The 14,395-nt window shown below is 38.8% G+C and overlaps 1 protein-coding gene across 1 annotated transcript in view; it reads left to right on the top strand.

Moving 5' to 3' along the window:
- The window catches only part of JPH2 (junctophilin 2), a 77,585-nt gene that overhangs the window by 55,287 nt on the left and 7,903 nt on the right, over positions 1–14,395 (top strand). The window contains exons 4-5 of the mRNA XM_039351274.1: positions 10,307–11,169; positions 13,131–13,228. Of these exons, the coding sequence (XP_039207208.1) occupies positions 10,307–11,169; positions 13,131–13,211 (944 nt within the window). The 3' untranslated portion in view covers positions 13,212–13,228. The remainder of the gene's footprint in view (positions 1–10,306; positions 11,170–13,130; positions 13,229–14,395) is intronic.

Genomic DNA, 14,395 nt, shown 5'->3' with positions numbered 1-14,395 from the left:
AAGTAATAAACACAATGTCCAAATGAGGTCTAAAATTAACCAGCTGCATCACTAAGTCAGAAGAAAGGTCACAGCTAGGGATTGCTTGGAGTTTTGAAGACACCAAGTATCTACTAGAACAGAGGTCCCCAACCTTTTGGGCACCAGGGACCAGTTATGCGGAGAGAGGTTTTTCCATGGACCAGAGGGGGTGTGGTTTTGTTTGCTGCCTGCACCCCGCAGATGGGGCTTTGCTTGTTTGTGCGGACTGGTTGCTGGCATGCTGCCCAGTACTGGTCCATGGACTGGGGGTTGGGGACCCCTGTACTAGAAAGAACAGAAATCAATTTAATAATGGTATGAGCCTCTATTGTGTGCTCATTTTGTGTATGTGCAAAACAATTTTATTCAGTCATTCAGACTTTCATTCAATCAAACCCTGGATAAATATTCACAGCCCTGGAGATTTCACTATCTACTCATAATATTGGGGTGGAAACAGCATATCAACATTTTGCTACTATTTTCTTAATTTGCATTATATATCATGAAGTTAGAAGTTAGCTCACTTCTAGTAGTTTTGTTTCCATGATTCTTTTCTACAAGTAAAATGAAATAGGTAAACATTTCCTAATATTTATACATCTTTGGTTGCTGTAGCCTACAGATTCATTGTCTTACATTTATACTTTTAAATATTCATGCCATTTATTTGTATTCATTTTTTCCCCTTAGAATGTATTGTACACATCCAGGACGATAGCATTCTTTCCAAAATTGATTGCCAAAGGTCTGTGAAGCTGCAATCTCATTTGCACTTATCTGGGAATAAAGTTACTGAACAAAGCCAAGTTTACTTTTGAATAATCGGCAGCAAGTTTGTACTGTTAATTTACTATTTTATCTGTGCTGTGCTTAAGGAGAATCAAGTAGTAGATAGTGATCTCTGAACACATCTCTCTGCCATCTCGGGGAGTTATTATTGTTCTGTATGAATATGACTAATGCCTTTTGTAAGACAGAAGAAGCATATATTTTATTAGAAAAATGCTACAACGCAGTTTTATCAGAAAAACAATACCCACAAAAATAACATAGCAACTTTTCTTTGCAGTGAAAGAAAACTGATACTGAATCCCGATATCATGTCTTTTTCTAATATTTTCAAACATTAAGGCCTAAGCTTAACTTTTTCTTTGAAACAATTTTAAATATACAGTATGAATTGCATTTACAAATTAATACACATTCCTTGTCCTAGCCAGTATGGGCACATACATAAGGAAACCTTTGGCATTTAACCAACAAATTAATGGTCTATGTTTTAATTCAGTGTTCCCCAACCTTTCCAGCTTTGTGGACAGGTGGAGGGGAGGGAAAGGAGATGGTTCCACACGAGCAGCCAGCAAGTGCGCACTTGCAGTCTTATTTGCACGAGCAGCATGCCCACGCACCCACCACTCACGCAAACGGAGCACACATGTACGCGCTCGCCCACTGTTTGTGCAAGTGGGGATGTGCATGTGTGTTTCCAGGCCTGGGTGCAAACAGCTCAGAGCCTCAAGGGAGCTGTGGCCCAGAGGATGGGGACCCCTGTTTTAATTGATTAATCAAAGGTGAAAGCTTTGATTTGTGTGCATTTTTGTCATTTATTCAGAGCTGGAAAATGTTGTAACCTTCATTGCAAAGACCACAGATGGTTAGTCTGCAGAGGGCTATTTTGAGAACTCTGAGCAACTGGTAAAATAGCTTCCAAACGGCCTGCTTGAATCCAGAAATAAATAACCCTGAATGGGTCTTTTTATGACTGACAGGTGTCTGTAGGCAAAGCAAGCTGGCTAAAATAAAGATCTAAGATGTCTTCTTCCTTCCCTCCTTTAGTACAAACACCAAGCAGTAGAAAAATCAAACTTTCCAGAATGCATAGGTTTGTTTCCTGATATGGTGCAAGTTTATTTAGGATTTAGTTCCTGTAGTATCAAATGGTGCACTCCCAGTAAAAATGCACAATAACTTGTGCTAAGCATATTGCATGGGTGTTCTAATGTTCTCTGTGTCTGCAAAGCCTTTTTCTTTGTTTTGGCTTTAATCATATGAATCTTTCATGTCTTGACACTGTTGGATATTGATTGCAGTGATTTTCAATTATGGCTGCATTCCAAGCAGAGTTTTGAAATGAAACTATATGATAAGAACAACCTGGCTAGGTCAGGATAAAGCCTCTTCTAGTTCTTCTAGTTCCCACAACTGAGTAACCAAATGATGAGGTAAGACTGCAAGGGGTATTTACTTGCCTTCTCTTCCTTGCCTGCATCCAGCAATATCTCTTCAGAAGTATTTTTCTTCAAAAGGTACAACAGAACAAGAACAAACCATCCAATGTCTTCCTTGTGTTTTGGAGTACGTCTCCCATAGGTTCTTATTAACAATGTTGAATGAGGCTGGTGGGAACTGATCCAAAGTTGCTTGCCCCAATATTGGAGTACCCATCATGATTACTAACTATTGATACCAAACTATGATTGCCAACAAAACTGCGTATAGTCCAGGCCATGGTTTTCCCAGTTGCAATGTATGGCTGTGAAAGTTGGACCATAAGAAAGGCTGAGTGCCAAAGAATTGAGGCTTTTGAACTATGGTGCTGGAGAAGACTCCTGCGAGTCCCTTGGACTGCAAGGCGTTCAAACCAGTCAGTCCTAGAAGAGATCAACCCCGACTGCTCTTTAGAAGGCCAGATCCTGAAGTTGAAACTCAAATACTTTGGCCACCTAATGAGAAGGAAGGACTCACTGGAGAAGGGCCTAATGCTGGGAAAGATTGAGGGCAATAGAAGAAGGGGACGACAGAGAATGAGATAGCTGGATGGAGTCACTGAAGCAGTAGGTGTGAACTTAAATGGACTCCAGAAGATGGTAGAGGACAGGAAGACCTGGAGGAACCTTGTCCATGGGGTTGCAATGGGTCGGACACGACTTCGCAATTAACAACAACAACAATAACATCTAGTCCCATCAGTTGCAGTAGCAAATTCTGTAATGTAATTACAGCTAGTCCTCAATTTGTTTAGTGACTATTTGAAGTTACAACACACTGAAAAAAGTCTTATGACCAGTCCTTGCACTTACAACTATCATAGCATCTCACATGATCAAAATCCAGATGCTTGGCAACTGAATGCATTTACAATGTTTGCAGAATCCTGGGGTCATGTGATCACAGCTTTCAACCTTCCTGACTGATGCCCATCGAAACAAAGTCAAAGGGGAAAACTGGATTCACTTAATAACTTCATGATTGACTTAACAACTGCAGCTTAAAAACTGTGCCAAAAAAAGTTGTGTAATTGGATGCAACTCATTTGACTGCCTTGTTTAGCAACAGAAACTGTGGTCTTAACTGCAGTCATAAGTCGAGGATTACCTATAAAGTTTCATTCCTGTCTCCCTCTCACTGCAGCACAAAGATATCTTGCTTTTCATTCTAAAACAGGGGTTTCAAACTGAATTTCACTGAGGGTCGCATCAGCATTGTGGTTGCCCTGGGGGGGCCGCGTGGGTGTGGCCAGAGTGGTGCAGCCTACTAGGTGGGCGTGGATGGAGTAGGCGTGGCCTACTGGGTGGGCATGGCCAGTTCTATATCATTCGCGTCAAGCGTGCCTATGGGGGCCTGGGCAGGAGTGGGACAGATCTGAGGGTCTCTGGCAGAAGCAGGTGGGACCGGGGCAAGTGCCAAGGCATTGTCCACTGGGGAAAATGCCAAGATGGCCACCATAACATTGTACATTGGCTCCCAGTTGGCTTGGGCCAGGGCTAAGGCAGCGGGGGCCATTCCTTCACTGTTTCCAGGATGGCTTCGCGGGCCACATGAAACCACTTTGCGGGCCACATCCAGCCCCCAGGCCTTGTGTTTGACATGTCTGTTCTAAAAGGACATGTCCTCATGATGATGCCTTTGTTCCATCCCCAGCCCACATCAGGGACAATTTATATCGGCCTTTAGCTGCTCCAGTTTAAACGTAATGTTTTCTGTCTTCCCTTAAAACAACATTTGCTATTTACTGTCAGGATTCATCTACAGTATGATGTTAATTATGAATGGGGTCTGTCCAACTTTTATCAGCCTCTTTAAGCTCCTGCCTCCTATCCACTGACTGAGCTCTGGCTTCCATGGCTATTTTGGCTTAGGTTGCAGGAAAGACTGGACCCCTGGCTTCTATAGAAGTATCTGCCCACATAATGCCCAACTATAGTTTCTTGAGTGCTTGCCAGATGTTAAATTGTCTCCTTTAAATCCAGATTTACCTCTCTTCTGCAAGCACTAGATCTATATTTTAAAAGAACAAAAAATGCCTAAGAAATTGTAATCAAGAAGCCAAAAAACTTCAAATGTGAACATGCATACAATATGTAGGTTCTGATGAAGCCAGTGCTGGTGTTATACCGTCTAATGATTTGGATACTCTGGAGCTTTATGTCTCTGGGCATGGGCTTTTAGCTGTGGTGCTAGCTACTCTATTTAGAAACTCACTAATACTGGCAGCAGCTGCCTTTTCATCTGCTTCTACCTGCCAATTTACTTAATTTCCACCATTCTTCTTTTCAGCAGTGTTAAACCAAAACATATTTTAGTCCAAGGGATATGGGGGTGGAGAAAATGATTTGTTGCCAGCAGAGACCACCATTTTTCATGGAGAATTTAAAGGATGGGTTTGGGGGCAGTAAGGCAATGAAAGAATAGTAGCTGCAGAAGAGTACTATATTGTGTGTGTGTGTGTGTGTGTGTGTGTGTGTGTGTGTGTGTGTGTGTGTATTGGAGAAATATTTCAATGATTTTTTTGTTTCTGACATTTTAAAGCAGGATATTTAACTCAGTTTAGGTTACACAAAGATGGAGGCAGGCCTGCATTTTAGAACTTTCATTATTATGCCTATTTTCTCTCCAACTTACTAAAGAGAAGGCTATGTTGAATTTTTCTTACGATATTAGCTTGATATGCATAGAGAATTGTTCCACTCCATAATGGAAGGTTCTGATTTGCAATTTCCTGGATTCAGAGATATATTTGCAGAAGCTCAGATATATCCCAGAAAAGTTCTACATTCTGGTTTCCCTAATTGCATCAGTTAACCTCAGTGACCTTTCCTGTCACAGTATAGGCTAAACCAAATAGATCTTGACTTCCAGAAAATACTCCTTTTGCTGCAGCAGAATTTTTCAGAAAGATAAGCAGCGATTTCTGCCACAGAATCCAGATGCACAGTCATTAAACTACTTGACGAAGGCAACCCTTTTTCATTTCTAGTAAATCTGGGAGGCAAATTCTTCATCATTTCTCAAACTCATTCTTCTTGATAAAGTAGCAGGAGCAGCTGACCCACATACCTAATATTTTATATGTGTACACATAAAGAAGAGATGCAACAATATCTGCTCGCTAACAGAATCCATTTTGGAAGAGATTTGCTTGTTCATGTTCCAAATGTTTGAATTTGTTACTACCATAGGAGTCTGAATTGTTTTAGATTCTCAGAAATTTTCTCAACATTGATTTTGGAAGTGAAGGCAAAAAGCAATTCTGTTTCCTTACAGCTATGCTCAGAAATCTTAATAATGTTTTCTTTAAATAAACGACATGGTTTAAAACATATGAGCTTCCTCATATATTAAGCAGTGTGCACATGATAGGTTATGGAAGGTAGTTAGTTGAATTGTGTAGCTGACTGAGGGACTATTAAGATTTTTGCTATTAAACAAAATCATTGCATTTTTTAAAAAAAAATCCTCTATATGCTACTAAAATGTTGTACAATTGTTAACTTGGTAAAATGGTGCATTATAGGGTAAAACGGTTTCAGAGCCAAAGTATCTCAAATGATTTAACTTACAGATTGCCTGGATCCATTACTATCAAGGGAATGAAACTGGGGGAAGTTGTGGCTGTTTCAGCACCACTGGGCTGTTGCTGCTTCAGTGTCATTACCATGCTGCTGCAGTCATGTAATTCTGATTCTTAATTTCATTGTTCTTTGACAGTTTCCATTTGCACAATCCCTCACTCCCTCCCCCATCCATCAGCAGCCACATACCTGCCTGCTGGGAAGGGAAGGGAGACAATAGGGAGAGAGGGAGATTTAATGAGTCGAGGTGGCACAGCAGTTAGAGTGCAGTACTGCAGGCCACTTTAGCTGACTGTGTTCAGCAGGTCAGCAGTTCAAATCTCACCGGCTCAAGGTTGACTCAGCCTTCCATCCTTCCGGGGTAGGTAAAATGAGGACCCAGATTGTTGGGGGCAATGTAAATATATATATATATACATTGCTTACTGGTGTACACCGCTTAGAAAGTGCTTGCACTTAAAGCGGTATATAAGTCTCATAAATAAATAAATAAATTTCTGATGCTCACTGCCAGCTTCCCACAAGGAAACTCAATGGGGAAGCCAACAGGAAGCTCAAAGTCAATCTCACTCTGCTTTTTTTTTTTTTTTTTGACTGCCTGTGATCATTCTGTTTTTCTGTTTAGGTAAGGAAATATTTCTGAAATGGTGACCCAAGGATTACAGGTTGTCTTATACCTGATTAAAATTATACTGTGATTTTGAATGCTAGTGCTGGCTGCTGTAGACATTGTGTAGTGTGATTATTCCCACCATACATAAGAAAATAGTAGCCTTGTTAACATTTGCCTATCATCTTCTGCCTACCTGGTGTATTTTTGGCAGAGTGGATATGCTTCAGGTCCCCTCTATTAAATGCTGCCATTTGTGTGACCAAGGAAATCTGCCTTCAGATGGCTCAATCCCCACCTTCTTGAACAGGATCTCCTCAGAGGTATGAATGGCACCCACTCACCTTGGGTTCCAGAAAACCCTTAAGATATGGTCTGGTCCCAGGTCTAGGTATGTTGGTGGTGCCCCTGTCATGGTTTATTGTTACTGTTGTGGCCATTTTTAGTCTGGGTTGTCTAGGTTGTTTATGTTTTTAACTGTTTTTACAGTTAAAAATCTACTTCTTTGGATTTTGTAAGACTACCAGACTCTACTGGAATAGGCAGCCATAATAAACTTAATTATTATTAATTATTATTAATAAATAATAATAATTCAAACTTATGACAGTGTCTAGTCATTATTCCTCTTGGTAAAAAATTATGAGCTCTTCTATTGGAGAAGAGGAACATATCTTTTTCTCTCAAACAGTAGTAGAAAAGTGGAAAAGATTTAACAAGTAGTAGAACAATATTGTATGAAAGAAATTTTCCTTCCTTCCTTCCTTCCTTCCTTCCTTCCTTCCTTCCTTCCTTCCTTCCTTCCTTCCTTCCTTCCTTCCTTCCTTCCTTCCTTCCTTCCTTCCTTCCTATTTTTAATTGGAGCATAATCTAAAAGTGTTGCCCTTAATGCATTGAGTAATAATTAACTCTGGGTTTTTTTCAAGTAGTGAGAAAGAATGTAGGTTCCTTAGCCACTATGGCAAACTTGGGGGAGGGGTGGAGATGCAGTTGTGATATATTATTTTTTAACTTTTGTATTTTGATATTTTGGACTTACATTCTGTTTCCTTTTTTTGTTACAGCTGTATTGTTTTTTAAAAGGGTATAATAGTGCAACATTTATATAACAATAGTGTTTGCTATGTAATTTCAGTGGGCCAGACTGATAGATAAATTATCTTCATACAAATGAGCAAAATTACAGCTTTGACCACATTCAGGCAATCATGTATCAACTTAGTAAGGCAACGAATCTTGGATGCACTCTAGTCCTTTCTTTATATGAATTGAAAAATAAAAATGGGATATATTAACCATAGATTCAGGTTTTATCTGGTTATGCCTAAATGGTTCCAATCTAACTACATATGGTATTTAAAGCATTGTTTGAAGTTTTAATATATTTGATTGTTTATATCTTGGTTTAAATAGATGAGAAAAGATTCTCCAAATGCAACTATTCTGTTCTAAAGTTTTCAATTGATAGTACTTATTTATTGACATAAATAAAATATATACTATTACAATTGAAGAGGAATTTCAGGAGAAGATATTGTATCTACATTTTCTGTTATTTATACCAGTTTATGCAGGGATTTTATAAAATCTATGACATTCTGAACTAGGATAGGAAACATTTATTGTAATTCATATTCAGCTATAATTTATAAAATTGAAAGCAATTTAGATGTAAATTATAAAACAGATGTAAAACTATTATTCAATCTCTGATACATTAACTCTGCAAGTTATAAATGTTACTTAAGAGTATCTGAATATTGGAAGAAATGCACACATAAAAGATGATTGAACTGGTGTAGAATTTACATTTGTAAATTTAAAAGTTAACTGTGAAGATTTTCTGAGCTTGGTTTAAGATAAGAAGCTTCCTGCTATCTTAGTTATAGTCATAAATTTTATCTTGCTGATTAAAACTAATTATTTGGTTCACATTAAAGGCATGTTCAAAGTTGTGGGGGAAGGCCATAGGAGTAGTAGAGAAAACCAGACTGATTTTGACTAGCCTATAAATAATAATGAAACCCGTGGCAATGATACGGGGCATGCAATGAGATGAAGACAGAGTGCAACCTGAACCCAGAAGTCACCTTCTTTAACTAAGTCAGGTCAACTTCTCTAGTGCTTCCAACAAGATCTTGATGTCACAGGTGGATGATCTTATTAGTAAGCAATGCGCCTATCTGAGAGCTCACTTTACATTAAGGACAAATTTCTTTTTCTTTTTTCCATCCAATCTTTATATAGAGCAGTGGTTCTCAACCTGTGGGTCAGGACCCCATTTGGGGTCGAACGACCATTTCACGGGGGTCGCCAAACAACGCAGTCTGCCATTTTTTCCCCCTTTTCCTTAGCTATGCTACTCCCTTTTATTCTATTAGCTTTTGAAAGCCAATAGAATAGACTCACTTGAATAGAATCTAATTCTATTGGCTTTCAAAAGCCAATAGGAATTGTCCAGGCTGTCTCTGCCTGCTGAGCCCGCCAAAAGTCCCATTCTGCAAACGGTGCTGCAAGTTGTCTGCAGCGAAGGTGAACTGTCTGGAAGTTTCCACCCCTCCCTGCTGAGCAACTACTAAAAATGTAAGTAAAAGAGGGCCAGGGGTGGGAGGTGGGAGGCCGGCGGGTGCAGGGAGGGTTGCTGGCGCGGGTGGGGCCCGGCGGGTGCCTTACCTCCCTTGGGCTGGGCCAGCTGGTGGCCCAGCCGGTGGTCGGCCTGTGCCATCTCTGCCGCTTGCCAGCTATGCCTTGGCTGGTGCAGGGGGTGGCACCACGCATGCGTGGCACTCCTGGGCAGGGAAAGTCCTCAACTTACGACCGATTGGGTAGTCCTCGACTTACAACCAGTTGGGGGTCACGACATTAAAAAGGTTGAGAACCACTGATATAGAGGTTATATCCCTGAGAAGATGCACAAGTGATATATCTCTATGTGCAGATAAACAGCTAGGCAGAGCTTTACTAGTAGGGCTACCATATCTGGGCTGTAAACCCTGGATGATCATTACATGGCAGCAGCATTAGGCTTCTGCTTTTCTAGTATTTGCTATAAGGAAATGGAATGAAAAGAGTTCTAATAAAGGGTGGTACTCCACTACCAAGCAGTCATTATAACAATTAATAAATTTAATAGAGACTTGATTCTAAGATTCTGGCATACCAATTGCTTTCTGAGTAGAGATTAGGAAAGAGAGTCTTACTTTTCAATGGATTTCATCTTCTTGTTAAAAAAAAGCTCATAAGTTTCTTTCCCTCTTTCCAGCACACATAGTGGTCCTCTGGTGTGCTGTGGGTTTTTAAAATTTGTTTTCTTTTGCTGGGGGGGGGGAGAGGAGTGTTGGGTATGAGAGTAATAGAGACTGTGCTCTTCCATAGAATATTGGATTATTGAAAATGTTTGTTTGTTTGTTTGTTTAGACAGGGTTACAGGTTACAGTATTCTAAGTTAAATGAAAAAGTCATTTTCATTACCAGGTTTTTGTCTCTAGAGATGGCATTGTTTCTTGTGATTGTGTGGTTTTTATATTGGTTGCAGGTCTCCGGGAAGCTATATGAAGTTAGTGATATAAAAATAATTTAAACAATGTCTCATTGAATGACAGCAGGTTGACTTAATCTACCCTATTTCTCCTTGGCACAGCATGATAAAATGATGAGTCAGCCTTCCTTTAATTAACCCACTTCATGATGGGATGAGTTTCCGATTCATAGGTCTAGAGGTGGCAAGGTTAAACTTGACTAACTATCAGCCACAAACTTACAAGTGTGGGAGATATTAAATGACCTTTTGATAATGCTTGGAATTTCTTTTCCTTCTTAGGCCCTGAATATCTGAAGAGGAAGCTACTCCAGGAACTCATGGAAAATGAGGAAAATGTTGAGAATATAGAAGAAACACCCCCTGTTGAAGAGACATCTCCAGCAACACCTCCAGAAAGTCCTCAAACTGATGAGCAGGAGTTCATGAAACCTAAGGAGAGTCCAGCTCCAACTCCATCGCCATCGGGCACACCACCTGAGGCCAAGCGTGCTAAGCAGGGTTCACAGAAAGATGGTTTTCTCAGCCCTGGGAACTGGAATGGAGATCATAGCAAGAATGGAAATTATACAGGAAGTAGGCCCAATACATCTTCTAGTGCTCCACTGGCACCAGTGGAGAAGTCAGGAAGTAATATCAGACCTGCTTCTCATAGCGCCAGTCATCCCAGCCATATGAAGATTGCTACCGATAGGATGGAGATCAAGCCTCTTGAAAGGATACAGAAAGAAGGTGAAGTTAAATTATTTGAAGGCTATCACGGTTATGCTGTGCGGACCTCTCCAGTTACTCCCCCAATGGATAATGAAGAAGACCCATTCTCAGACTCCACGTTTCCTACCAAGTCAAGGTCCCCAGAGCCAGAAGCTGATGTGAAAGCAGTGGATCACAAATCGGAGCCAGAAAAGAGGGAAAGTACACCTGTCACCCAACATGAACCAGGTCATAAAGAGAAAAAAATAATCAAGACGGAATCTAAGCTTGAGCCCAAACAACATCCACCTGAGCCTAAAGTAGAAAAAGTAGAAGCTGTGAGTGAAACCAAGCCTGAAGTCAAGATAATAGCTAAAACTGAGCCCAAGGCTGTGGTGAAAAAAGTTTCTCCACCAGAAGCAGCCACAAAAGAGGTGGTAGAACAAGAAGAGGTAAATTGGTTTTGTTTTCATAGTAGGGAGAGTTGTTCATTCAACAGATGTGATTAGGGAGAGAGAAGCAATAATATGTTGGCCATTTTCTAAATTTTCCACTTGTGGTTTGTGGGAAAATAGGTTAGTACATGAACATTTTGTACTACTTCTTTGAAAAACTGCACTTTATTTATTTATTAACCTGTATGCCACCCATCTTGCTTAGGTAAAAAATTGATAAGTTGATCTTGGTAAAAAAAAAAATTCAAAAGTCCAGTATTTCAGTATGACTTGAGTTTTATGAAACTAGTACAACTGAGAATGAAGCCATTAGCACTTTATCTTAAAGAGGTTATTCTCATTAGATACTGTTTGCTAATAAATACTGTAAGTTCTAAGAAAATCCTAAATACTAGACAGGTGCAAAATTTAGTTTTCTTAAAAGGAAGTTGCAAAAATTTACAGCTGTTTTATGCTGCTAGGTTACTGTATATATGAGCATAAAATGATGTTTAATAACAATTACACAACAACAAATTCCTGCTCAACATCTGATTTCTAGGGGAAAAAAGTATTCAAAGTACTATATTTATGATTTGCTGGAAAATTTGCCCATGAAAATGTTTGCAGATTCAAATTTACTAGTTGTGTCAATGAAGAGCATGATGATGGTTATTTAGATTTATATTCTTCAGGAGCTCATAATGCTCCTTCTTCCAAACATATCCCATCAAGTAGGAGAACTTAGGCTAGGAGGTATTGATCAAGTATTGAGTATTGCCCAATAGGTTTATGTAGCAACTTACTTCCAACAACTTAAGCATGCATTACACCGATTTTTCCCTTAAAAGCCAGGTAAGCAACATGGGAAAAAAAACTCCCCAGGCTATTTAGACTAAATTAAATATGTTCCAGTTCAGAACATGTATTAACAAATCCACCAGAGAGGAGTCTGAAATGATAGGTAGCAGTTTAAAATAAAGCAAAACACAAATTTCACTAGTCAGACCACATGTTCATTATCTAATTGGTAGATAAATGAATAGTCTAAATATGCTACTCTTCTGTATATGGCCAGAAGGAGTATAAAATTTCCTTTGAATCAAGTTTAATTCCAGCCAGTTTCTTAGTTCTGTCCATGCAGTGCTCTTGGAAGTCACTTGCCATTTCCTTCTTTGGAGATATCTTTTCTTAATTCCTCTTTTGGGGGAGAGGGGTATTCTTCAAGTCAATCTTAATTCCTGGCAACTCCCTGGACAAATCCCTGCAGGTTTTTTTGCCAAGATTTCAGAAGTGGTTTGCGATTGCCTCCTCCATACAGCTGAGAGAGAGGGACTGGTCCACAGATTCCCAACTGGCTTTGTGTCTAAAGCAGGACTAGAACTCACAGTCTCCCAGATTCTAACTTGGCACCAATCATTACACCAAACTGCCTCTCTTCCTGCTTTATACTCTGGCTTATATCTCTGGAATTTGGAGAAGTTTCCCATCTTTCCCAGTATTCTAGAATTGCACGATCCATTGCTTCTACTTTTATTTTAGATGTGCAAAAAATGAACATACAATATGGAGTGTGGTTTGTATGTTTAATAGTGAAAAGCAGAAATCTTCATAATCTGTGGTTCTATTATCATTAAAAGTTACAGTTAATATATAAAATTGAAATTAAAAGTAATCCTTGCTGCTCTAGAGGAAGGGTGTTATGTAAGGTTCTTATTCTTACAAAATCTAATTTATGTGTGGTAGGCAGCAATATGTGTTGCTCTAAATGTTGGTGAACTATAACTCCCAGCACCTCTCACAACTGGATGTACTTCCTAGGCTTGGAGGTTATAATTCAGCAGGATCATTGTGCATATAGATGGATAGTCTATTTTCTATTATGATTGTTTCATATTTTGAGGATATCTTCAATCTAAGATTTAGTTTTAAACCATAATAGATATTTAATATAATGCTCTTGAATTTTTCCCTCTTAGGGACCTAACACAATAATCATCTGCATGGTCATTTTATTGAACATTGGCCTGTCTATCTTATTTGTACATTTTCTGACATGATGAGATACTGAAACAAGGTAAGAGTCTTTTGGGTGGGGTGGAAGTTAGAGATTTTAGGGGATTATTGGGATGGTAATGGTGGTGGGGTAGTGGTGGTGGTTAGGAGTTTTGTGGATTTTTAATGTTGTAAGCTGCCCAAATCACCACATGTGAATTGAGCAATCATATAAATTTGTTTAATAAATAAAGAAGAGTGACAACTCTTATTGGGACCCGCCCAAGGTTGGTTATATGATGGGGGGGCTCTTAAAATGATTTAAATAAATACAAAACCCTTGCTGTGATTTAAGGTGAAATATTTTTATTGCCCTTCTTTCCTATTACTGGGATAGCTAAAGCGGTCTTTTATACATGAATACATTTGCTATTTAGTTACTTATTCTGGGCAGAACTCTTATTTCTTATTTAATTTGTTTATTATTTGTTCATTTGTTTATTAAACATATATGCCACCTATCTCACTGTCAAGTGATTCTGGGTGACTTATTTTTTAATTGTTATAGTTATTGTTATAAAAAGCATTGCAAAGAAAAGAATTTATGCAGTACAAGTATCTTATGTTTATTCCAGTTCAACCTCCATTCAGTTCAATGAGAATAGTTTCCAATAAGAATATTCACTGATACTTCCCACTAGTCATTTTTTTAAACTCAAAACCTGGATCATCTCGTTATGTGTCAAAGCAATGTCTGGGACTTAAAATAATTCTTAAATGGCACAGAGCTCTGTTTTATGCATTTTCTCTAAATTTAGAATATTTGTTGGATGCAAAAAAACAGGTGTCATAATTATAGTAATTCTAGTTGGTTCACAACATAGACTTTTAAAATATAAAAAAGCTATACATAACAACAGTAATAAAAATGAGATAAAACTCCAGTTAAAATACAACAAAACCAGCAAATTAAAGCAGAAATAATTATCTCAGCTCTCTTCTCCAAGATCTATTAATTACTCCATTTGAGCCCTCTTCATCCATTTTAATTTCTCTTCATATTACCTCTCTATCATTCTTTATACTGTATATACTGTCCTCCCGTGATAATTTTCATTTTTAAATTCTCCTTCAGCTTCATATTTTTCTTCTTTTCCATTCTCTGTTCCTTTTCTCACTTTTGTTTTGCATGCCCTCTTTTTTCCTCTTTCCCCTTCATCACCTCCTCAATTTGCTATACTTCCAGTCA

The sequence above is a fragment of the Crotalus tigris genome, unplaced genomic scaffold (genome assembly GCF_016545835.1).
Source record: "Crotalus tigris isolate CLP2741 ecotype Arizona unplaced genomic scaffold, ASM1654583v1 scf7180000018371.15429387391:27106975, whole genome shotgun sequence".
Lineage (NCBI taxonomy): Eukaryota > Metazoa > Chordata > Lepidosauria > Squamata > Viperidae > Crotalus > Crotalus tigris.
The sequence above is the reverse complement of the archived record's forward strand: the minus strand, read 5'-3'. Positions and strand labels throughout refer to the sequence as shown.